Here is a 26,673-nt window from a genome sequence, read left to right on the forward strand (position 1 = left end):
TGTGAAGCTGAAGGGGATTTAGCTGTTTCTGAGATACAATTAAGACAGCCTTTGCGGTCTGTGCAGGGGCTGTCACATCGCATAGTACTCACTGCGGGGGCATCATCCATTCACAGAATAAAGCTGTAGTACAATATTATATGAATGATGCGGCTGCTGTGAGTACTATGTGATGTGACAGCCCCTGCACAGACCGCAAAGGATGTCTCCATCGCATTACCACATTGCCACTGGACCACCAGCGGGCCCAAAATACAATTTTACTGTCTGACCCGGGGAGCATATGCCCCTCTGCCCACCCCTGATTACAATTATGTTTCAATTTGTTTCAGTGAGTTTTACTTCAATAACCAATTCATTTTTTATACAGCTAGCATGTGATCACTACATTGAAAGTTCTGTGATTCTATGGAAGCTCATTAAATAAAGATCCTTCTGGCTCATTAAATAAAGAGCCAGAACGTGAAGAATGGGGAGGGAGCAGGTTTCAGTACGGTCTAGAACTTGTAAAGCGCTAGCCACACCCCCACAGTAGGTTAACCACGTACACTTGGTGACTTTCACTCCCACTTAGATGGGGGGCGCCGGAGCCCTGCCTCGCCCAGGGCACTACAATGTCCAGTTACGGCACTGGGTCAGATATCTGTAATATTACTGATATATTAGAGTTCCTCGCTTCTCGGCCTTTTGGCTAAGATCAAGTGCAGTTGTGGCAGAGCTGCACTTGGTCCTCTGGCCAGGAGCCGGGTATGCTGCTTTGAAAGCCTGGGACAATGTGCCTCTGGGAGTGGCGACCCCGGGGGTGCCATAAATCACGGGCTAGAAGGCCTTGAAACAGATATGACGTGATTTTGTTGGCACCCATGCACTTTGACCACTTTCTTTTAAGCACTCGCTACATTCTTTGCCCTGGCCTTTTGGCTGGGCGAGAAAATTTTTACAACCATCTCAGCCATTAGGCTGGGGCCGTATCCACTCGGCACTATTTATTTTCCTCCACGTTTGTCACTTTCACTTTTATGTTTTCACGTTTCATAGATTATTTTTGGGTGCGGGTAGGCCCTTTTGGGCTCCTGTCCCCGGGAAGATCTAGGGGGGCTGTGTGGCCCTGAGGCTACAGTCCCCCTGAAACCCCTCGAAGGTCCTCCCCTTTGGTGAATCCCAGGGGCTAAAGACCCCCCTAGCCTTGCTGCGAAAGGGGTCTGGAGACCCTTGCCCCCTAAGGGACCTTTTGGTTCCGGGGGTCAGGAACCAGATCCCTTTCTTTTTAAAGGAAGGGCCAAGTTCCGCATCCCTTCGTGCACTTTTTTATGGTTTTGCACCTTTTTTGGGCACTTTTGGATTTTTTGATTGCACGTTCCCAGGCTTTCAATAAAAAAATTACATTTTCATATATATATATATATATATATATATATAGTGACCCTTCAATCCACAAACTATGTTTTACTATCAGCAATTCTAAGCCTGCTGCTTCTTAACTAGATAAATATAACCCTTGCACGTCAGTACTATACCTGTAAACTGGTGATAAGCCTCGGCCCTACCCTTAATTACACAGGGTATCGGTAAGACTAACCACTGCCAGGCAACCTGACGGGTTAACTCCCAGCGCCAACACAGAACCGAGCCCAAAGCCATGATTTACATAACTGACACACCTCCCGTGACGTGTAACCCGAAAACCACACCCCCTAGATGAGCCATCAACAACGATCCGCTGCTACTCTGTGGAACAGGCGACTGGAGAGCGGGTGTGACGTCACCGAGAAAGAGAGAAGTGGGCGGCTCCAAAGCTGCCAGAAAAGTAACGCGGTGACGCAGATGGCATAGAGTCAGTCCGTGGCGCGCTCTGTCGCACTCTCAGCTGCTGTCTACCTGGGCCGGGGGGAGGCGCAGTGTGGCTGGACATGCTGGTCATTGGAGCGCCGGAGGTGAGGAAGGTGGAGAGCACTTGGTGAGGGCAGAGACATCAGTCATATTTCCTGGGCACCACCTCGTGTAGGGGCGCCCTCACCTCCCTCCCTAGCTGCAGGATGGAGACCCAGCACCACAGAGCCGCTGATTCCCTCTCCCCGGGTAACCTGGACCTCCATCACTCCCCTGGGGAGAACGACTCCGAGCTGCTACGAAAGAACCACGGCCACAAGTTACTGAATGGCTGCGTCCCACTCTCGCATCAGGTGGCCGGCCATATGTATGGCAAAGATAAAGTTGGTGTGTATTGCTATGCCCAGCCTCCCTTACCTCTTTTCATTCAAGCTGTCGGGATTACAGTGTGTGCAATAGTAACTATTGCCAGGGGTTCATTCCTCTCTCTGACTCAGATGCTTATACAGTTCATGCAGTAATCACATTTCCTTTTTATTACTTTAGTTGTCTACAAATTGAGATCTTAAAGTAATCATGATGTTTATTCTTAAATTACAACACATATGGACACTGATTTCTATAAAATAATATATAATAGTAAATTTGGTAGAATGTACACCAATGACTATGAAACAACTTGGTATATTAGTGTATCATAATATCTCAGGGATAGCCTTCCTCATCCAAGTGGCATGGTGATCTATGATTTGGGTGGGCCCTGGCCTATTATTTATGTACCCCTGTGTTGGATAAGAAGTATTTTTACTGTTATTGTTAAGACTAAAGTGTGGTCGTCAAATCCTTAATTGTTAACCACAGGTTTTTTTTATTTTAAAAAAACTAATAAAGAACCAATGGTATTTGTAATATGCAAGCACTAATGTTTTGTGCTCCCTTTGTCAGTAGATAAAGATAAAACAATATGCACAATAAATATTGACCTATTGGGTAGGTATAAGATAATGAAGGGTTGTATAAATACAGTTTTGTAAAAATGTTTCTATGATATCTGCAGGTGTAGTGTAGCATGTTTCCTGCATTAAAAAGGTTTTCCACTCTATAAATCAAACATAGTAGATAATGTTTCTTACCAATAGCAGTTTTTGAAGGGCGTCCCACCCATGGGACCCTCACCATTTGCTATATTTTGCAGGAACACTGGCATGTACGAGACCCCTCACTATCGCCTATATCACTGATATTCTCTGCCCATAGCAGCAGGGATCCAACACTATTGGTCCTAAGGTTTTCAGTTGCACCTGGTGTGTTGGATTCCTACTGCTATGGGGACAACTCAGCAGCTCCGTAGATGATCAGCAGGAGGTATCTGCATAAAGTGCTGTTACTGAAAAGGGAAGTTATTTAGTAAACTGATATGTAACTTTTGTTGTGGAAAAACAGCCCTTTTAGCAGTACTTCCCTTTTGTATCCATTGCAGGCAACTTTTCAAGAGATTACTCAGATTGCAAGCACAGGGTCATTGCTGCTGCGCATTTTCTGTAATTTTATTTTTATTACTCTTTTTTTAAACTTTGTACTGTGAATCAATTTCTCGAAGGCTACATGGATTACAGTACTGCTGACAAATCACATGAGATTGCTTTCACTGTGTTGCATGGGATAAACTACTGTGGCATTAGTGTTCAGGTACATCAGAATGAAACTTTATTGTACAGTTAGTGGTTTACATTTTTGCTCAGTCAGAAGTGTAAAATCGCCAGAATAAAAAGTTATTCCACTTTCCTGCGTGCACAGCACTTTGCATCTGTCCTTGTGTTAAGCTTTGCATTTTCTAGTGTGTGCATGGCTTAAAGCTGACAGTGTTGACATACTGTGTATTGAGTAAACTTCCCTATGTTGTATATTTACTGAGTGTTAATTCCTTATCTTCTTGGTTTCAAATTGCAAGTCGCAGAAAAGTAGGTGTAAATTTATCAAGCTGCGATTTTGAAAAAGTGGAGTTGTTGCCTATAGCAACCACTCAGATTCTAGCTATCATTTACTTAGTGTATTCTACAAAATGATAGCTAGAATCTGTTTGGTTGCTATAGGCAACGTCTCCAGTCTTTCAAATCTGCAGCTTGATGAATTTACCCCATAGGCTTGCTATTTGGTCTTTAATTAGCCCAGTTATGTGTGCAGATATATCATACTTGGGGTATGTTTGTGGCATGGTTGTCAAAAATGCTTTTGACATTTGGAATGGTTAGGTGCTTAATTGGGAATCCTTGTACTAAACTTTTAGCATCATCATAAGTCAACGCTGGGTGTTCAACAAGAATGTCTAAATAAAAGGGAGGAATCTTGAAATCGTCACTTATAAAAATTATATATAGACACATGTATGTGTGGCTTGTTTTGTATCCTAAGATTTTGCCAAGTTAACCATGTCCTGCACACTACAACTGCAATCAAAAAATCAGGATATTTCTGGGTCTCAACAAGCAGACATTTTGGAAATGTTGCTCCGACTAAAGTCTTGTGTTATTACTGTTTGTCCACAATTGTAAAGCAGTGCGTGCACTATATAAATCTAGGATCCTCCTCGTCTGATTTTTATAAGGTTTTAACTGAATCTAGTTTAATTCAATCTGTAGAATCCTAAAATATTGACTTGGTGAATATTTAATTACATTATGTAACAAGTGCTCATGTGTCAGATGTCACACAAAGGTTATAACCACATGCTTGGACAGTAATTTTGTTCTTGATGTACAGTGTTGTGTAATAATTTGAAACTTTATTATTCATAAAAATGTTGGTGTAAACAGGAATAGTTTATCTTCTGTTTGGGTAATGTGGTGTTCTTTTAAACATAACCTGTTATGCTTGAGATAATTGTTTACTTAGTAGCTAATGCTCTGTATAAATGTTATAATAAAAAAAAAAAGTATTAACCATGTATAATGGTAATTACAAGCTATTAAAATGTACACGCCCCAAAGCTACTGATGGCATCAACGGGACAAGTCATATTGGTGAAAATATTATGTCTGTTACCATAGTGTTTAGTTTGCAGTATGACTGTTTTATCTGGGGTGCTTGCTTAAAGATTTTTTTTCCTTTCTATTTAATGCTAAATTATACCGTACAACATCTTGGCCTGGAATAGTTAATACACCTTGATTTTGGTGCAGTACATAGAACTGTGTTATGACCTAGGGAAACCTGTTTCTTAGCAAAGTTGGAACCCCCTGGTGCAGTAATGTGGAGTTGTATAAAACACAGTATGATAATGCAGTTTATTACATGCATGTATAAAAGCCAGTATAGATATAAACAAAGTTTACAACCTGTTAGTATAGTATACGCAATTATCCAGAAAATTGCATCATAATCTGTGATAAATAGTAGCTTTAATTAATGTAATATCAGGATAGGGATATTCATCCCAGTATGTCTGTCTCTAGGTAGATTCTGCAGTAGATGAAAAGTCTAGAATGTAATATGTAGGAACAGGTGGGTAACTCCACTATCAAACATGCATATAACGATCTGAACGCAGTGACAGAAACACTTCTTGTTAGTTCAAAGGGCATATTCAATTGTCGGCGGAAACCTCAAACCTCGCACTCCGCGGGAAAAACGTTATTATGGTAATTTTCTCACTGGATTTCAGCTTGCAGCTCCCTGAGCCACTAGCTGAAATCCAGCTAACTACTACCGTAATAACGGTAGTAGTTTTAACGCCGCTGAAACCCGTGATAATAGAATATGCCCCCAAATGTCTAAAATCAATGGTGTAGGCAGGTCTACTATATTAATGCGGTAGCAGGATGAATGGTGATAGACTTTCTTCTTTTTAGGTTGCAGATGTTCCGGTCTCCTTGGGTCCCTTTCGTAGATAGTCAATGTGTATCAAGACGCCAGGAGTGGTTGTCTTGGAAACGTATAGTGGCTGCTAGGTCGAACTGGTGGTATATATGTACAGTTCTCTGTTCTATGTTGAAAATTCAGCATTGTGATTGAACAGAAAGTTTGTAATGTCCACAGAGAGTGTAAAACCAATGCATTTCGCCTCTATGCTTCATCAGGGATATCAATGGTATGCATAGAAGAATGGGAAGTTTATAAAGGCAACATAGCCAGAAGTGTTCCTTGATTGGAAGTTGGGAGGCTAGCCTGCTATTGGTTCAAAGCATGACTGGTATTAACCATAGCTAATATGTCTGCATCAGCTTAGAAAAATGAACCCTCAATAAGATTAAGGGCATTGAGGAAGAAATCATCAAAAATAAGTAGAAAAAGCCCCTTAGAGATATTAAGGATTACAAACAGAATATACATCTATCCCAAATCTCTCATTCCAAACAATAAACACAGAGGCACTATATCAATACTAGGAGAAATATGCCACTGAAGAAAGAGGAACCAAATAGGGATTCCCATTATAATAGGAGAAAACCCTACAAATCCCCCACTTATTAAAACAAAAAAAAAAAAACCCTAGAAGAGACGCCCATAAAAAGATTTACAAGCTTTTAAATCCCAAAAACCTTGGGAGCCCATTCATACAGAATCCGCAAAGGAAACCTAACCACACTACCAAAAAAGTAACTTCTGTAATAAAATGTATCTTTACCAAGGCCCACTCTGGGCTCCTGAATAAACTGTATTGAATTGAGCATCAAAAGTAGAGTGTATCTCTCATGTAGATTTTTTTTTTTTTTTTTTTTTTTTTTTTTTTTTGTGTGTAGAACTAGCACAGGAGTCCTTACTTCCACAAGACACACAGCCATTGAAACACAACCCTCAGCTAATATGCACCCCTGAACAGCCAAAGAACATCATTCAAAACACATCCCGAGAAGTAGGAATAACACAAAAACTATTAGAGAGAGACTAGGAGGAAGGATCATGAGGAGAAAGACCCAAAATAAAGAAATGGCACCCATAAATAAGGGGATTTTCAATCTCTGTACCGTACACTTGACTAAACTGCTGTTAGAAGTACTTAGAAAAGCTTTAAAATTTTCTCCTGATTAACCGCCAAATAAGTTTGAAATTTACATGGATCTACACAAGTTTATCCGTAAACTGACCCTAAAGAAATACTTCACAAATCCAGCTAGAAATAGGTCACCAATAGAACCCGCAAATCAAGGGGCAGAGTTTATACACCATGAATTAAAAGCGAGATCCAAATTTTACCCTAGTTATCTTAAAGGACCCTTAATTACGGCGTTCCAGAAACCTAAACCATATTTCTGTTTAAAAAAAATATCTAAAAATTGTAGAGAAAAAAAAAAGCCATTAAGGAACTCGGGGAAAACCAGGATCTCATTATCATGCCTGCTGACAAGCGAGGGGAGGGGGGTTTTCTATCCTTAATAAAGATCAGTATCTAGTGGAACTTGATAGGCAACTTAATGACAATAGCTCCTATGAACGCCTTCTTAGTGACCTATCCAAAAAATGTCAGTAAGAACTACAGTCTTCTATCACTGGCCAATAAGGCCAGTACGAGTTTCTGTACATTAGATTTCCCAGAACACCAGTCAACTACCAGCTCCCCAAAATCCATATGACACTCACTGATCCACCAGAAAGAGCCATTTTGTCAGGTATTCACTCGCTCACCATCCCCTGTCTAATTACATAGACTTTTCTACAACCATTGGTAGTGAAGCAGAAAAGCTACCTAAGAGTCACAAGGCATGTTCTAGAGGCACTAAAAGAAATCCAATGGGAGGAAGGATACACCTTAGTTATGTGTGACATTACCTCCCTGTATATGATTGAACATAAGACAGACTGCACCCATGTACAGAACATCCGTACTGATGAATCTGCTATACCAAGGGATCAGATTAATTTAATTGTGGAGGGCATTGCTCACAAACTTGAGTACAACTACTTTTGGTCAGAAGGGCACTAATATAAACAGATTAGTGGAACTGTCATGGGCGCGAACCTCATGCCCAGTTGCGTGAACCTGTTTATGGTGCAGTGGAAGAACAATACCATCTGACATAACGACCCATACGCCCAATACATCCTGTTATGGCATTGCTTCATTGACGATGTCCTCCTCATATGGACAGGTTCCAAGGAAGAACTCTACCTGTTCCTTGGCTACATCAACCAGAATAAGTTGAATTTACAATTCACAGCCAGCACCTAAACAGTCCAGTTTCTTGATCTAGAGATTTACATTAAGTATAAATAATATCAAAACCAAGACCCATTTTAAGAAGGTTGTTTCTAACTTGTATGTTCCTTCTTCCAGAAGTCACTATGAAAATTGGATTCGGAACATTTCAAAAGGTCAATTCACCAGATTAAGACGGAATTGTTCTAAACCATGAGCAATTTGAAATGTAAACAACACTCTAAAGTAATGTTTCCTAGAGAGAGAATATGGTAGAGGGGTTGTTGTAGAGCAGGCATAGAACTCTGTAAGAAGCACAGATGGAGAAAGCCTCCTTACTAAGAAGGATAAGGAAGATCCTATCCAGATTCCCTTCATTACCAGATTTAGTCAAGAAATATATCCTTACCAAGAAGCCCAGGTTTATCTAAACAAAATCCAGTAATCTCAGAAACCAACTTGTGAGTAGAGATGCTCAGGCTCAGTTCCAAGAGAACCAAACACACCCGAACTTAGGGGAGCCGGCTCGGTACTGTTAAGCGCCCTCGGAATTGAAAACGAGGCAAAACGTCATTGTGACGTCGTCGGATCTCAGGACTAGCGAGTTTTGAATTCCTTTTTAAAGATCCAACATCACGGAGGGTGAGAGGCAGGGCGGACCCCTATTTATCTTTTCTGCCACTGCTATGTGCCAATGTGTCCTAGATGTGCTAGCAACTGCTGTGTGTTTGTGTCATTGCTCTGTCGCTTACCATCCAGCCAGATCGCTGCAGTATTTGTCCGAAAGTGTATGAAATTAATATTGTGACCTGTGAGGTGGTCAAAATTGACTGCAAATGACTTGAAATTAGTGTTATTCAGGTTAATTATAATGTAGGAGCAAAATTATGTGATGTTAGCATATTTTAGGATTTTTTTCTAAAAAAATCCAAAACCAACACACAAAGCTAATCCAGATCCAAAGCCAAAACCAGTTCACGGGGGTCAGTGAGCATCTCTACTTGTGAGTGTTAGACAGTCGCGGCGGGCCACGGGCACCGCTGCGACACACATTACCTTCTTCTGGCGTCACGGCCATTGCTATGACAACCGAGACGTCACTTCCGGCATTGTGCCTTGCCTTTCCCATAAAACTGTATCTGTATAAATGTATAATGCGGGGTTAAAGAGTATTTGTGCACTCTTCCCATATTCATGGTCATTTAGCCTATCAATTCCTTAGTAAAAGTGACATGACTAAGGCCTCTTATGCACTGAAGGCGTTTTCAGGTGTTTGAACACATTTGCAGTTGCGTTTAAATTATTTTTCCTATTTAAACACTACAAAGTTTGAATGTAGAAGAATGAGTTCAATTGAATCTTTTGGGACCTCTTTGGAAACATTGTTTTGATTTCAGGTCACATAGCGAAACCCTTTAGCCATTAACTACCAACATTTGTGTTTATGTAGCACTTATTCACAATGTCCTAAATCCCCTTTTTGTTTCTAAGTTCTAATTCATGAGGCAGAGTTCTGTCACTGGCCCCTAGTGAAGAATAAGCTGAATTCTCTTGAATATAGGTTTAGCCCATAACTTGGCAGCTCTCACTCTGTGAAGGGAATGGTTCAGTTTCTCATGCTTTTCAAAAAGTTAAATATTCGCTTTTCTCTCTCTGTCCTGTAGTTGCGCTAAAATTAGCTGCGTACTTAAAATGTGTCCATGTTTTTATTTTAAGGCATACTCCAACATCCTGATGGGACTGTCCTAAAACAATTACAGCCTCCACCACGTGGACCAAGAGAACTGGACTTCTATAACATGGTAATTGGCTTTATGTATGATCTGAGCTGGGCAACCTATTGTGCAGCCTTTGATAGGGCTAAAATTCCAAGAATTGGCTCTAGTGGACATTGCACATTAAATTGTCTACAGTTTACCCAACGGGTTTCTATTTTTTTGCTAGAATGATGATTAAGCTGCAGATATACCTTTGTGTGTGGTGTGGCTTATATATTCCTTGCATACAATTTATTTTCATATGTGGTTAATTACATAATGGGTGTACTGACCAGGCCTGAGGATTAATAGTTGACTCACTTGAGGACGAGAATTTTTTTTTTTCTTTCTTTTGCTGTGAGCCTTGATCATGCATTTTGTCTTTTGAAGTCTGACAGTTGGCGAGCTAGCCTGGGATTTGAACCAGTGAAGTGTACAAGTTTACTCCATTACAGGTTTATTAGGCAGAAAGTTGACTTCACAGCTACTGTGTGTTTGATGTGTTCTTTTCCCAGGGAAAAAAAAGTCATGATCAGTCACTTTAACATTTCACAGATGCTGCCTGTTAAAGGGATCATAGCCAGAAATTATAGCAAAATGGCCATATGTCAAGTACATTTCTTTCTAAATTTTCTCTCTTGCCACAGGTTTTCACAAGTGACTGCACTAATCCTAAGCTCTGTGACCTGCAGACTTTTTTACCAAAATATTTTGGCATATGGTCACCTCCAGGATCTACAAATGGTATTCTATATATTCTATCTCTATTTTCTAATTGTAACTGAGAGCTTGACGCATGCTTATGTGGGAATATGCAGCCCTCTTATTTAATCTGACTAGAAATTCCCTTATGTCTGTTAGGATGTGTGGATTGAATCTGTGCATTTGTATTGGATTGTTTCCTACTCTTTCTATAGCTGTAAATATGTCAAAACAGCCCTTGCAGTATCGAACGCATTTCCATTGTGTTATCTTTCCCTATCTTTCCCTCTTACAAAAACTGCTTCCCTACAAAGTAAAAAATAAATGTGCTCTATTCTCCCAGTGCAAAGCCTTCTACAAGAGGTTTGTGACAATAGCATATTAAATTCTCCGGTTCCCGCGGCGCATAAAAACTATTACCGTTATTACGGTAGTAGTTAGCTGGATTTCAGCTCGCGGCTCAGGAAGCTGCGAGCTGAAATCCAGCGAGAAAATTACCGTATTAACTGTTTTTCCGCGCAATATTACCGTAATAACGGTAATAGTGCGCGTACTGCGGGCTTTTCGGCGTTTCCACCGACAATTGAAAATGCCCCTAAAGTTGTAGCCCAGCATAAGTTCACACTTTGCATCATTTTTATTTATTTTTTTTGTACATAAATATTAGTGTTCCAAGTTGGCCACTTGTAGCTAATATGATTTTGCTAAATGTATTTGTACATGTAATAATTCATTGTAATTTGTCTAGTATCTGACCAAAACCTCAATCTCTCTCTGCTTGGGTAGTGTCCATCTGCACAGAATTGCAAAAGTTGTTGTTGGAGATACAATTTTGCTACAGACGCCTGGCGGTGTGAGGCTTAAATGTCTGTAATCTTGTACTATACATTTAAACAATGCTAGAATACATACATTCTATAACACATTGTGTCTGATATTGTGTCTGATATTGCCATTCTTTTAAAGCTTGTAGTGTATTAAGATGCTGCATTTATAAGGCTTGAAAACGCTTCTAATACAGTTGTGTTCCAGTCACTAGTTGGTTGTAGCTGATCATTGGTAAAACAATTGTGAAGGTATTTGTGTTGTCTGCAAACTGTCTTTAGTTGTCCAGTCAATTTATATTTCGCTACCTAAATGTTTGTTGCTTATTGCAAAGATACATGCTTGTTTTAAAAATACCTGTTTTCTTTGCAGATCTTTATTTAAAACTGGAAGATGTAACTCGTAAGTTTAACAAGCCTTGCATTATGGATGTCAAAATAGGCCAAAAGAGTTATGACCCGTTTGCATCGGCTGAGAAGATTCAACAGCAGGTCAGCAAGTACCCTTTGATGGAAGAGATTGGCTTCCTGGTTTTAGGCATGAGGGTAAGCTGTTGTTCGTTTATTTTTATTTTTTGTGTATATTTTTGTTTTTAACTGATCTACTGACCTGGTTTTTTTTTTTTTTTTGTTAGTCGCAAAAAAAAATGTTTAGAGCATGTAGTAGTATGGTTGTGTGTGAGCTAGTTTTAATTTGGATAGTGGTTGGGCTTGACCTCAATGCAGCCATTCAAAATAAGGCATTAAAGCAGGATATTAGGACATGGCTAAAACTTCTCTGAAGGTTCCCCATTAACCCTTGCAGTGTCACCCATATAAATTCTACATGTGGTGTTGCTGAAACTGTCTAATTCATGTGCCAAAATTCCTACCAACTAGTTAAAAGCAATTTGAACTAATGAAAACTAATGTTTAGACGTCTTAAAGGGAACGACTGAGTGGTTGCTGTAGACTACTGCACTTGTGCTTAGCTTGGTAAGCTTCGTGTGTGTGTGTGTGTGTGTGTGTGTGGCTCTCTAGGTTTTGTGCTGCAAGTAAGTTAGGCTAGGTACACACTGCATGAAAAGTCTCCCAATCTGATAGTTTCACCAATTTTACTAACGAAAAAAAAAATAAAGTCCCGATCATCATGCCAATTCTCTGTAATTTGATTTGACACTTGTTGGAAAGTGAGTAGAGCTGTTTGAGGTACGTCAATGTATTCGAGTATTCGTGTATCTCGGGTAGAACCAGTGCAGACAGGGATGTAACTGCTGCAGGGAGATGACAGCGGACACATTTTGAAGTGAGACCTGTCGCACTGAGATCCACTATTAGCCGGCAGTCGTGTAAGTGCATATATATATATATATATACTGCAGGGTCGGAAGGTGATTGGTTGGAAAATATTAAACTGTGCAACCAACCAAATGAAACAATCGGTGCTTTGGGATGACGGTAGATAATCATGTAGGTATACACGCACGATATATGACCAAATGGTCAAATGTCGCCTGATTATTGGACGAAAATGCTCCAATGTGTACCTAGCCTTAGTGTGTGGTAGATAATTTAGACCCTAAGCTTTACTGGGACACAATATGTTGCAATAGCCCATGTTCTGCCTTTATGCATTGTGTATAGAAAACGGTAAGTTTTCTTTATTAAGTACTTATCTGTCCTCAAGCTTATGCCTGTTTTGGGGGACTGGCCATAACGGGTCCTCGGTATTCAGCAGACGATTCTTCTGTGTCACTTTTGCAATGACATTTGGATTGAACAGACTAGTGCTAAAGGCACTGATATATCCTGTACAATGTGTAGACAATTTTCTGGTTTACATAGTTTAATACATGTGTAAGCCTGCACAACCATAGGATGACTCCTAAAGATATTCCTTAATAGTTATTGATTTATATCAAATGCAAATTGAAAAGCAGCAATCATTTTGGATTGTTTGGGGCAAGAAACTGATCCATGGTCAATATAAATAGAATGTGAAACCTCACAAAAACCAAGGCCCAAGTTCAAGCTGTACCCCAAATCTGAATCTCCCTTACTTTTACACCTGCTCACCATCAACTGGCACTTTTAAATCCCCTTTTTGTAAGTCCATCTGTAAGTTTTACTGCACCAGGGATCTGCTCCTGTCAGGCTATAGGCTGCAGATTTAACAACAAGTTGCAAGACAATTATTTTCTAAACATCCCAGTCTGTAAACTGCTGGAAGATTTTAACATGTTGAATTACCGGCTTGTCTGGCAGTGAGTTGGGTTAAACGTCTCTAATGGAGCTTATCAACCATTATCCCTTACACAAAGCTTTACACCTACTGTTCTAAATCCTGATTTGGGTATTGGAACACAGTCAAACATAATAAGCCTGCAGGGAACTAATTTACTTTTAGAGAAAATTTCACAGGATCGTTAGGATGAGTCACATGTTGTCCAGGCAATGTTTTATTTACTCTTGTTCCCTTTTGTTCCATGATGTGTGAAAATGAAGGCTATTGGCCAAATGTGAATTTGTTCTGGTTCAGATTAAGCATGTTATTTTGGCAGGGGTTTATTTCATAATACCTCTCTGAAATGATAAAATGCAGATTGTATTCATCCTCTTGATGATTTGAAAGCTTTTTTTATATAGGGATTGAGCAACTGGTATAAAGCATTCAGAGTTAATAGTAAAAATTGCAATACAGATCATGAAATGAGCGCACAATTCTTAAATGAAGGTTTTATTGACCATGTGTTAAACTGATGGAGGGTGACATGACTTCAGTGTATCCCATCCCGCTTGATATGGCAAGCGGCACTTATATCTCGTTCTTCCTTGTGAAGGGTCACTAGCAGCTGCAGCCTCAGTGCTTCTCTATGTTGTGTGTTCTTTCAGACTTGTAGTGGAATTTACATTCATTCTGGTATGTTGGGTATGTTATGTTCAACCTGCTGCTTAGCCCCTTTTGAACTCACCTTGCTGATTCTCTCATATCTAGATCATCCTAAAAGGGCCTCATGAGAACTTGTATGTTCAGTGTTTCTCTGTTTGTTTACTGTAGCTGACTTATTGCTTCCTCTACAGAGGTAGAATAACAGTCAGCAGCTGACATCTAACTGTTTTATCGATTTAGCTCAAACAGTCGTTCTAATATGATCTACCTCCGTTTTACTCGGTTAGAGAAGCCATGCAAAGTATGTCACGTGTTTTCAAAGTGAGGATCACACACACTCTCACTCACACTCTCACTCACACTCACACTCTCACTCTCACACACACACTCAGTCCTAATAGCTTCTACATCTTTTGAAGTTTAATTGTTGAACTACCACCATAATGGAACATGATCCATGAAGGCCAAGCTGTCTGAATAGACAGCAAGGTTAATCTTGTTAGTTGGCCCACACTGTGCCAGTTCAGTAATATCGCCTCTTGGACAATAATTCTCTATATTGAAACAAGAAGAGTTCCAGTATTCTCCAGCTATACTGTACACCGCTTCAGTAGAGTATACATCTATATGCATTGGTGCAAAACCAAATTTGTGGTTCAGTATGATTCATTCATGGTTTCCTAGCCTAAGTCAACTATAGTTCTTAATATGCACGGATTCAAGAGTTCTTGAATTCATATGAAACTTATGGCCGTGATCACAGCCCTCTGTTTTGGTACATTTGATCTGTTCACACACGTTACAACATAACTTATTGCAACTATTTGTCCTACTTATTTTTCCGGTTGCTGTAAATTGTTGGCACTTTAACGTTCTATGTTTATAACACAATTAGGCTATGTGCAGATGATTTCAACTCAACAGAAGCGAAAGAATGGATTCTGGCAGTTACCCAGCATAATAGGTCATGTTGGAAAATAAAAACATAGGAAGTTGGGGAATGATTTGTTGTTCAGTTGGACTTACAAAAAGGGGATTTGAAAGTGCCAGTTGATGGTGAACAGGTATAAAAGTAAGGGGGGGATCAGATGTGGGGTACAGCTTGATCTTTGGCCTTGGGTATGTGTGGTTTCACATTCTATTTATATTGAGCATGGCTGTAAATGCCGTTTTATTGGCTTGGTGCCTAGATTCCCAAACTGTGTGCCGCGGCTCCCAGGGCTGCCGCAACACTGTCACAGGGGTGCCGTGGACAGGAAGAAGGAAGGAAAAAGAAAAGAAAAAAGTTACCAATCCGGCAGTGCCCGGGACCCGGCATCATCCTTCCTCCTCGCTTCTCACTGAATGCCATATTCAGTGAGAAGCGGCAGGAGAGGGCATGCTGGGTCCCGGGCGCCGCAGGATTGGTAAGTTTGTCTTTTTTTTCTTTTTCTTTCTTCTTCCTGTCCACGGTGGGATGCAGAGGGGGGCACGGAGCGTGTGGATGCAAAGGGGGGCACGGAGCGTGTGGATGCAGAGGGGGGCACGGAGCGTGTGGATGCAGAGGGGGGCACGGAGCGTGTGGATGCAGAGGGGGGCACGGAGCGTGTGGATGCAGAGGGGGGCACGGAGCGTGTGGATGCAGAGGGGGGCACGGAGCGTGTGGATGCAGAGGGGGGCACGGAGCGTGTGGATGCAGAGGGGGGCACGGAGCGTGTGGATGCAGAGGGGGGCACGGAGCGTGTGGATGCAGAGGGGGGCACGGAGCGTGTGGATGCAGAGGGGGGCACGGAGCGTGTGGATGCAGAGGGGGGCACGGAGCGTGTGGATGCCGAGGGGGGCACGGAGCGTGTGGATGCCGAGGGGGGCACGGAGCGTGTGGATGCCGAGGGGGGCACGGAGCGTGTGGATGCCGAGGGGGGCACGGAGCGTGTGGATGCCGAGGGGGGCACGGAGCGTGTGGATGCAGAGGGGGGCACGGAGCGTGTGGATGCAGAGGGGGGGCACGGAGCGTGTGGATGCCGAGGGGGGGCACGGAGCGTGTGGATGCCGAGGGGGGGCACGGAGCGTGTGGATGCCGAGGGGGGGCACGGAGCGTGTGGATGCCGAGGGGGGGCACGGAGCGTGTGGATGCCGAGGGGGGGCACGGAGCGTGTGGATGCCGAGGGGGGGCACGGAGCGTGTGGATGCCGAGGGGGGGCACGGAGCGTGTGGATGCCGAGGGGGGGCACGGAGCGTGTGGATGCCGAGGGGGGGCACGGAGCGTGTGGATGCCGAGGGGGGGCACGGAGCGTGTGGATGCCGAGGGGGGGCACGGAGCGTGTGGATGCCGAGGGGGGGCACGGAGCGTGTGGATGCCGAGGGGGGGCACGGAGCGTGTGGATGCCGAGGGGGGGCACGGAGCGTGTGGATGCCGAGGGGGGGCACGGAGCGTGTGGATGCAGAGGGGGGCACGGAGCGTGTGGATGCAGAGGGGGGGCACGGAGCGTGTGGATGCAGAGGGGGGGCACGGCGCGTGTTGTAAATTATTCTTTGACAGAAATTGAAAAAAATATATATAAAAATATTCCTTTCCCTTGGATTTATGTGTATTTTTGCATACAACTAAATAAGTATTTCTGTCCTGACCTAAATATTTGTTACGTTTTTTTGACTACTTATAAAACGGGACTGCTCAGTAATTATTTTGGAAAATATTATGGAGACTCTTAAGGGTGCCGCAAACTGCAAAAGTTTGGGAACCACTGGCTTAGTGTGTTCTAATGCTAATATCGCCAAATAATGAGCAGACACCTGCGAGTTCTATGATATTTGCATTTGTATGTTCTCTTCCATCCTTTCAGTCTCTCACATCCTATTTACAGGGCTAAATATTGCTGTTTCTTCAAAGCTTTTGAAATGCGTTTACAGTCAATGTCCTTCAGTGCAGCAGCCCCAGCTGAAAGCTCTCACAATAAGTGAACGGCTGAGATGCAGAATTTCAAAACTGAAGCACAAAAAAGGAGAGGGAAAAATAAACACTTTTTACAAAACGTAGGGACACAACCAGTCCGTTGAGAAGTCAACATAAATCTTGTCAACTAGTTCACATTCCAGCTGCCTGGGCTCCAGCCAAAGGCTGTTATACGTGCCGTAAGACTTGGCCTCCGTAATGCAGGTGTGAGACCAGAAGAAAAGAGAGAGAAACAAAAAGCAGCACTGCTGTAATAGTGGCAGTGCCATGGTAGCTTCATCCACCAATCTGCCTCAGATGGTTCTATACATGGAAGAGCCATTGATCCTACGTGTCTCTGAGCACTGAAGCAGTCTGCTGATTCAAATAATGATTTGAACCAGAGCTGCTTCTGCTTACGTCTGCTGCTGGAAAATACGTAGGAGTGATCTGCTGCCTTGTCTGCTGAGAGACTAACTGGGCAGAGGGTCTTGTCACGAGAATACCCACCTGGGCATGTTGCATGTTGCAAAAGAGTTGATCAACATAAAACCACCTTGTCTGTCTAAAAATGATAACGTCCTGGCACCATTAAGACTTAAGTTTCCGAGCTCGTACTCTTAAGAAGTCTGCAGTTACTCACGGACTTATCCCAAAATAAAATCACACTAAATTAATCCATTACTGTAAACCAAACCATTTTGCTTCATAAATGCGTTTTGAAAACCAAGCCGATCTGACACAAGAAACACAAAGGCAGAACATTATTAATTGGAATTTCGTAAGACAAAATCACAATGCTTATTGAATAAAAATGGTGATATGTATTTTATGTCAATGTTTTTTTTTTCTTCTAATAAAACAGAAAAAAAACATCACAGCTTTTCCTTGACAACAGAATATCCCTTAATAAATGTTTCCAGCAATTACTTTGCAAACAAATCTAATAGCATTCAGCATTGAGGAGAGATCTTAACCACTTTTTAATGTATACCTATTTCCTATTAGGCTACAATTGTGATGGGCGCACCAAAAAATAAAGTTTTAAGTACATTTGGTAGAGTATGTACTGGCATACACTGGTGCAAAGAAAAGAGCAAGGCTATGTACACCCTGGCATTCACAATGAGTTTAGTGCACTAATGGCAAGTTAACATAAAAACTGCATTGCCTTGAATCCAGTCTGGTTTACGTTATTTTTGGTTTTCAAAACGCATCTGTAGCAAAGCATAAAGTTATCTTGCGCAAGTCAAAAGCACGTCTAAATGTTTAAGAGCGTTTTGTACATATACGATACATTCTCAGTGGGGTGAATAGACGTTTTCATCTGTGCTGACATACGTTAAACACACTAAAGTGGAACACAAAGCATAAAAGTGTTGCCTGGCAAGTAAAATGCATGACAGAACACATTTGTACGTTCTCAATTGGTATAAATAACTTTTTTCACATCCATTTACACGTGCTTAAATTAAAAAGGTAAAAATACATCTTGGTTCAACGCCCGTGTGTATGTAACCGTAATGCTTAACATGAGGGAGACGCATACCAGTGTGTGTGTGTTACCAGTTTTAGCCTGTCTCTATGTATTTTTATCTTCCTATAAAATTTCTGGGCATATTATAGCCTGCAAAATATGATATTATTGTAAATATGCACAGAATTGTGGTTGACAATGCAGAACATTGAGGGAAATGGTAAGCTAAAACGCTACTTGGTGATATAGAAAATTACCTATAGTCTGGGTATAATACGCTTAAGGGATGTGTATATATAGTTCATGAGACACGAGCTAGACATACGGTAGCGGAAATATTTGTATGTGTGTGCCCATTTATAGATTATGTAACCTCCCCTAAAGGTAAACATTGATATTTAGAGTGATTAGAAGATTAGTAGAAGCTTTAGCCCTGTGATCCCACAATGTACAGCATGTTGTGGCTGTCAGCTTTGACATGGCTTTACAATCAGTGGTGTAGGGGAAAGTGCACTGTAAAGCTGGAACATGTTTGGTCTCTAATTGTAGAGCAGTTGTATATGTAGAACCAGGCTGTGCTTAACACTAAACAGATTATATTTGATTCTCAAGTGTTTGAGGAGGAGGAGTAAGATGTTGTGATGTGTTGATCTAAGCTTATGCATCTCCTGCTATCTTGGCCTTTTCCATAAAACCTACACATTATGAAGCTCAGATATGAGAAAATGTTTGGTGTTTGTTTGCGGAAAAATAACTTTCACATTTGTCATGGAGGTTTTATTTCACAGTGGCACATACAATATGAATATATGATGAACCAGGCTGTGCTGTTTCAAGGAAATTTTGTGAACTGTAAAGGGAATATTTATAATGAAGATACAGATCATTTACCGTCAATAATAACCATTTCCACCTTCTAATGATCCTAGAAATAAATAAAAAATAATTTTGGTTGCGGTAGTCTAAGGTGGGTGTTCACATTTTCAGAATTGTGGGGGCGTATTCGCTACTGAACTGTGCATATAGTGTGGTTGGGCTCTGACCACATGTACGCTACACTAGAGATCAAGCATGTATCTGGACCACTACACCAGTGTGTCTACATGTTGCAGTACTAGTCATTATTTTATTATCATTTGTTGATCTATTCAGTCACTGACAAGTTTTGAGAATGACACAAATATTGTTTTTCATAAAGTCTGCTGCCTCCGTTTTTATGATGGCAATTTGCATATACTCCACAATGTCATGAAGAGTGATCAGATGAATTGCAGTTAATTTCAAAGTCCCTCTTGGCCATGACAATGAACTTTATTCCAAAAGCAATATTCATACTGCATTTCAGCCCTGCCACAAAAGGACCAGCTGACATCAGGTCGGTGATTCTCAGTAAAGCATCCTGAGACCATTCATGTGTGGGGTTGCTTCTCAGCCAAGGGAGTTCACTCACTCACAATTTTGCCTAAGAACACAGCCATGAATACAGAATTGTACCAAAGCATCCTCCAAGAGCAACTTCTCCCAACCATCCAAGAATAATTTATATAAATGCAATAATAGGTTCTATCGGGCGCTTCACTAAAGTTTGCAGCTGTGTATGTACTAAAGAATTTCCACAACAATTCAAAAACATACATAGATATTAAAATAAGACTAGTACATACACTTGCGCTCCCGTTTCTATATATAAGTGATCACAGCATGGATCCCTTATTCATAGTGGGATTCTTTCTTCTGAACGAAACTTGATTTGACCATCGTGGAGTATACATATGCATCAGAAAAACACAAGGAAAGAGCATAGCGTAGTATGTATACACAAACAACAAATTACAAGTCCACCACCACTATATAGTCCAAAACGGTCCTTAAGTGTTGTTTAAACAGTGAACTCCAAAGCATCCACCCGTGACTCTTCTTTCTCAGACCCCTTTCGGGTGTATGCTTACATATAGGGACTCCCAACACACGCTTTTCAAGGTAATTCTTATTCTCCCTCTTTCTTCTAGATTCCCAAAATACACCTTCAGCCTCAGGCAAGGGACATATTTGTAAAGAGAGGTAATAAAGACCAATCTTAGGCATTAACTCAATACAATAAATTTAATAACAATAAAAACATAAAAATATTTTTCTTTAAAACGTGAAATATGCTTCAGAAAATTGCCAATATATGTGCCCTGTACTGAATGCTCATGTTCAAATCAGCCTGTAGAGAACCGCACTCTATGGATGGTACTGCTGCAGCTGGGATCCGCAACAGGGTGAAGTGTAACTCTGGTCGCTCTATTCCTGGGTAGATCGCCAACGCGTTTCAACCCTGTTGATCGTGGGTCTTTATCAAGGCATAGAAAACGCACACATCAGTCCCGACTTAAATAGTCACTCTAATCCGGAGAATCCACATGTAAACACGCCTCCAAATTCACAGCTTGGTTAATCACTTGGTTTGGTATTCAACAACTTTATTGTCCACAAGCGGCTGTACATCCGCTCCGATCACGGAACACCACTTGTACCTGGTCAGCACCAGAAGTTCCTGAGCTCTTCTTCCATCTCTTCTGGGTGGCAGGACGGCAGCTCCTCTTCCAGGGGATCTTCTTGTCTCATGTCATTGTCTGCTACAACGTAACTGCAGGTGCAGAGAACAGAGTCTTGGCTCTCTGTACAGGATCAGTGCTTGCATGTCTGTCATCTCCAATGTGGTTAATTAGTCACCAGCAGGTAGCAGATAAGTGATGCTGGGAAAATGCAGGATTGGTGATAGTCAGTATGCACAGGAACAGATACTGAAAACAGGCATTTAAAACCACAATTAATGACCAATTAATGATGGTTTTGATTGGTGAACAATGCATTTTCCAGCATGATGGAGCACCTTGCCATAAGGCAAAAGTGATAACGAAGTGGCTTGGGCATCAAAACACCGAAATTTTGCGTCCGTGTCCAACAAACTCCCCAGACCTTAATCCCATTGAGAACTTGTGGTCAAACCATATTACACAGCGCTGTGCAGATAATTTTTTTTTTTTTTTTAATCTTTCACATCAGTCATTGGTCCATTTGTGCTTGGTCTAAATTATCTGCAATATTCAACTACTAGGGTCCGTTTTGTCAGCAGCCAATTAACCTAACCGTATGGTTTTTTAACTGTTTGAGGGAACCCATATGTACATGGTGATGACACACAAACTTGACGCAGATGGCTGCCTTGGTTCTGACCAGGACACTGGAGGTGGTGTGCTGCCATATCTTTTGTATCTGCTCTAGTTCCAATGAGGTGTGCCTGCTGTCTGGTCAGTGCAGTGATACTTGTACAATGCACTTCAGTGTGCTTACGTGAAGGAGTCTTAAGCAGGTTGTGTAACAGGCCTTTGTTATGACATGAACTGCTAAAGTGTATAAAAATTGCTCTCATGTTTGTTGGTTTGTTTTAATTGGCAGACCTGCCAAGTGTGTCACAGTGGGAGAGTAATAGTTGTAGTAGTCCAAGGCCAAGCTGTAATTGAACCAATCTGTTCCAGGTAGTTTAAAATATGTACTTGCAGATATCCTTATACTTGCAGGAGAGCAAATCTGCAAGAGGTGAGAGTATTGCATCTTGCATCCATGTAGTTTACTCTGAGTATGATTATTTTTACCCTGTATGTTCTCCAGCATAACAAGCTTCCAGACTAGCTGCTTGCAGCCCCACCATGAAGTAGACGTTGAGCCACCTGTATGGTGGTGGGTAAAGGGATAAATGGGTCTGTCACCTTTTTGAGTCCCTTATATAACATTGTGGAATCACATTTGATTGACCCAACAGTGTGTGTGTGTGTATATGTAATTAGTATACTGTTGTGTCTAACACGTACCATAGAGCTTGTTTATAAGCATCTGCATAAAACATGTAATCTAATGCTTTGGTTACTGCTGCAAAACTGTTGTTCATTTACCAGCTACATGTTTCTCTCTGCAAAAGGTTGATCAGTACATCTAGCCTTGTTTGTATTGATGATATATAATCTACTTTATTTTAATAGATCCCACCTCTTATTGTTTCACTGGAACCACTGTCCTGTATCACTAATTTGGTGCATGTGTGATTTTGAAAAGAATAATTTCAGGGAACTTTTTTTTTTTTTTTTTTTTTTTTTTTTTTTATTTTGCATTCCTAGTTACATGTTCCAACAGTAGATGGCACTGTTCTACCTAATATCTGTCTGCTCGGTGCAGTACTGAAACTTCTAGGTGTATACATTTCATTGGTTGGTAGCTGTTATTGTAGAAAGAAAACCTTTATGGCTATTTAGTGACTCAACCAGCGCAATAAACTACTAAAATAAACTCTCTGGTGTCAATAGGTTTACCACGTCGATTCTGACAAATACGAAACTGAAAACCAGCACTATGGAAGGATCTTAACAAAAGAGACTGTAAAAGAAGGTGAGTGACTTCTGGTTTACGCTCTCAGGATAGGTCAGAGTGTCTCAAATTAGGCAGCTTTGCTAAATGTATAGTGTGCCCACTCCCTGCTAGAGTATTACCAAGTGACAGTTTCCAAAATATACAATTTGATCACAACTTTGTTGAGGACAAAAATACAGTAGTCCACAAATATTCAGGCTTGGTAATCAAAATGTACTCATATTTATCTTCTTGTTCATTAATACTTTATGGACTCATTTAAGATCTGTCGCCATAAATTAACTGTGATGCAATAGCACATGGGTAACAATTGGTATATATTACACTAGCGGTTTGTTTCTGAATGAATACCCTCTGTTTATTATCCAACTAGTTCCTTTCTTGTGTTTGCTTGTACCTGTTTCTAGTTACATTCAGCACCAAGACATAATCGCCAGACGTCCTAGTAGATTGGAAGTGCATTACAGTTCATCATTCTGTTTCTAAAATCCTTTTGTTTTAAAATGCATGGCTGTCTCCAGACTCTTTACATGTGACACATCCCTATACAGTACCTGTATATATTGACTTTTTTTTATTTTATTTTTTGTTTAAGAATCTGGTTGTGCTGATTTTATAACTAGGCTCTGTATTTTACTTTATATTTGGTGGTGCGTAGGAGGGAGAAGATTATAGGCTATGTGACTCATAATGCTTGCGGTAATTTATTTGATATGTTGGAAAATGCAGTTGCTGTGACAATCCAATCCTCCCTGCAGAGTAGGGTTTTATTTAAACATGAACCTTTTCACGTCATACGTTGTGTATTGGGGTTGTGTGTCATGCAGCCTTGCAAGAATATGTGGGGCACCGCTTCTCCCTAACAAAGAATTTGTGCATCGCAGTATGTTGTACCTGTGTGCGCTGGTGATGTACCCGAAAAGGTTGGGGAGGACGTATAAAGCTAAAATACACCTAGTTCTTGGTTCCTTATAATGGTGACGAACTCTGGGTATACTATACATTTGATATAGGCTATCTATACTCGAGTACTAGTTTGTTTCGCTGATACATTTTGGGGTAAAAAATATCTAAGGTTCTGATTTAACTATTGAAAGTTTTTTTTTTACAGAAGTTAACGTTCTAATGATTAAATTTTACTTCAACGTTCATTTTATGGGGCCATGACAACAGATGCAGGGACAGATATCTTTAAGAATTACCCCTTCTAAAATTGGGCTCCAACAGTTTGCACTTGTCATGGGTAATGGTTCCATGGATTTGATCAGCTGTAAGTTTCTTTGCCTGGTTATTAATAAATGCAGAGTTTGCGTTTTAACATTCTAGTGCGCCCTCCAAACTGACAATGTATTCACACCTGCACTTCTGTCTGTCAGCTTTCTGAAGGGCCACTTTGTGTTCACTTGGTGGTGAGTTTTAAGGAGTGGGATAAAATGAAGGTGTAACTATAACCAAAATGTTCTCATCTATAAGATACCATTATGATGTGACCAGTCTTTGGTTTTATTTATTTATACCAGCCCATTTTGCTTTGCAGGCATGTCAAAATTCTTCAATAATGGCTGTTACCTGAGAAAAGACGCTGTATCTGCCTGCCTCCAGAAAGTGCAGAGTATTCTGCAGTGGTTTGAGAACCAGGACACCCTTAACTTTTATGCAAGCTCGCTACTCTTTGTTTATGATGGTTCTTGCCCCCAAACGGCCATAAGATCCGTTGATGGAAAAGTCTTTGAGAAAAGGGTTTTTACAGATGAGGCGGTACTGGAGTGTAACAACAACATCAGCAAGCTGAGCTCTATGGAGAATGGGAAGATCGAGGAATCGGTAGAGAAGAAACTGTCTAGAATTTATGCAGTACACAAGAAGACGTGTCCCAAGAGACCACACAGCCAAGCCTTTATGGAAGGAGAGATTCTAGATCAAGACAAACCATGGAAAAGTCACAACCATATTCCACAGGAACGTCTGAATGGAAATCTTCTGTCTAAACTGGAAAATGTGCTTAGCCACGTTTCAGCAGAGCTGAAGGAAAGCACGCAGGTGGATGTGAGGATGATTGATTTTGCTCATGTGTTTCCAAGTAATGAAAAAGACGTTGGCTATATCTATGGATTGAAGAACTTAATTGCTGTCTTGCAGAGTATTTTAAATGAATAACTGAAATGTAATTGTGAGTGGGAGCCAATGACCAGATAATCAAGAACATACCTTCAAGAATATTTGCACTTGTAATTGTGGTAACCTTTTTTCCTTTATATTGTGATTTCTGCATTCTAATCTTTTTCATCTTGGTGGAATGGGTTTACCTCTCTATAATATTGCTCAGGAAATTTGATGTGATATGTAGGCATTAGGGGAAATGTAAATGAAATGAGGGTAAAAAAATGGGAATGTTTTAGCTTCTCTAGTAGAACATGGCTGAAAGCAGGGAGATATTATGGTGCTATGTGGAGACAGCCGCCTTTCTGACATGTAATTCAGTAAATCTGAATTTAGGACCATACTTCCAAGACTAAATTCGGCCATTTCTACTTTCCATGAAAATGAAACTGTGCCTTCATACAAGAGTCACTTGGATATTCTCATAGTCTCAGACCAAATGAAGTGCACCAAGATAGGGAATACATGATGTAACAAACTAAAACGCACCTGTTTAGATACTGAGCCATGGATCTAAACAAAGTTTAAAAATAGTCACTTTGTTGAACTCATCAGTTTACAAACCTTGCACGAGTAGATCTGGAAAAGCCCAGTAGTATGTATATTTACACTTGGTCGAAGTGTACTTGTCGCCTGCACCCATCACCAGCCATTGTATGGGCAGAACTAGCATGATTATACTGTCTATCAGGTAACTGTGCCAACATGAGAACAGAACAGGCCCCTCACACCTCAGTCATATCATTGATTACTATTGCAGGCTGTGTTCTCCTGAACATATATTTTGCTCGCAAAGTGGGTACATCTCTTATTTGTGGATGAGTGACCTGATAAAAAAAAAAAAAAAAATGGCCGTTAAGCCAAGTGTATTCTGGATAAGAAGTTAGATGTAGAGGATGGTGTACTGGGATTGTAGTGTATAAACCTGGATGTCATGGTGCTGCAGATCACTGCACATAGAAGTGAGGATTTCAGATGAATGCATCCCTTCTGACTTCATGTGGTGTAACTTGCTATTAATTGGCCTTTTCCACCAATTAGTCCCTTTTTCATCTCAAACAATTGCAACGTGCAGAAGTGGGACACAAGGACCTCTTCACCCCGCTCAGCGTGAACTCCATGAGACTGTCGTGCTGCCTCAGATCCTAATGCTAACATTCTCTTTTATAGTCTCTCAATCTGCTTAACGAAGATGAAAGAACTGTATTGTGTCCACAGAATATTTAACTAGAGACTTAATTTATCAGTATGAATAATGTCATTCCTATTGCCAGACCTATCGTATGCTGCTTGGTAAAACTGGAAGATTTCTACCTCTGAAGGAAAAGAACCCCAACTTTATTTTTTGTGCTGCACCAGGAAATGTTGAGTTTTGCATACGACCAGTTCGTTCTACGGTTTACTTTCCATGTTCTATGTATATAAACATGATCATATGCTGTGTAATTTAATTTTTTTTTTTTTTTTTTTTGCTCTTTTTTTTAATATGCACCTTAACTGCAGCATAGAATTGAAAAGCAAAATCAAAACATAAATGTACGATCTGGAATGGAACAGATGTACTAATTGTCATTTTAAATGTCCTTGTGCATTTGTATGA

General features: G+C 40.9%; 1 protein-coding gene across 1 annotated transcript; it reads left to right on the forward strand.

The window, feature by feature from the left end:
* The first annotated feature begins 1,714 nt into the window (after positions 1 to 1,714).
* On the forward strand, positions 1,715 to 26,673 carry IPMK (inositol polyphosphate multikinase). The gene is made up of 6 exons (XM_075216371.1): positions 1,715 to 2,217; positions 9,680 to 9,765; positions 10,368 to 10,464; positions 11,620 to 11,792; positions 22,850 to 22,931; positions 24,451 to 26,673. The coding sequence occupies exons 1-6, from the start codon at positions 2,037 to 2,039 to the stop codon at positions 25,068 to 25,070; spliced, it is 1,239 nt and encodes a 412-aa protein (XP_075072472.1). The 5' UTR covers positions 1,715 to 2,036; the 3' UTR covers positions 25,071 to 26,673.

Source organism: Mixophyes fleayi, chromosome 6 (assembly GCF_038048845.1).
Source record: "Mixophyes fleayi isolate aMixFle1 chromosome 6, aMixFle1.hap1, whole genome shotgun sequence".
NCBI lineage: Eukaryota > Metazoa > Chordata > Amphibia > Anura > Limnodynastidae > Mixophyes > Mixophyes fleayi.

What these genes read in the sequence shown, in the direction of transcription:
- IPMK (XM_075216371.1), top strand. Translation starts at nt 2,037, where the DNA reads ATGGAGACCCAGCACCACAGAGCCGCTGATTCCCTCTCCCCGGGTAAC. An exon ending in GTATGGCAAAGATAAAGTTG is followed by an intron (nt 2,218 to 9,679) that starts GTGTGTATTGCT and finishes TTTTATTTTAAG; the next exon opens with GCATACTCCAACATCCTGAT. An exon ending in TCCTGGTTTTAGGCATGAGG is followed by an intron (nt 11,793 to 22,849) that starts GTAAGCTGTTGT and finishes TGGTGTCAATAG; the next exon opens with GTTTACCACGTCGATTCTGA.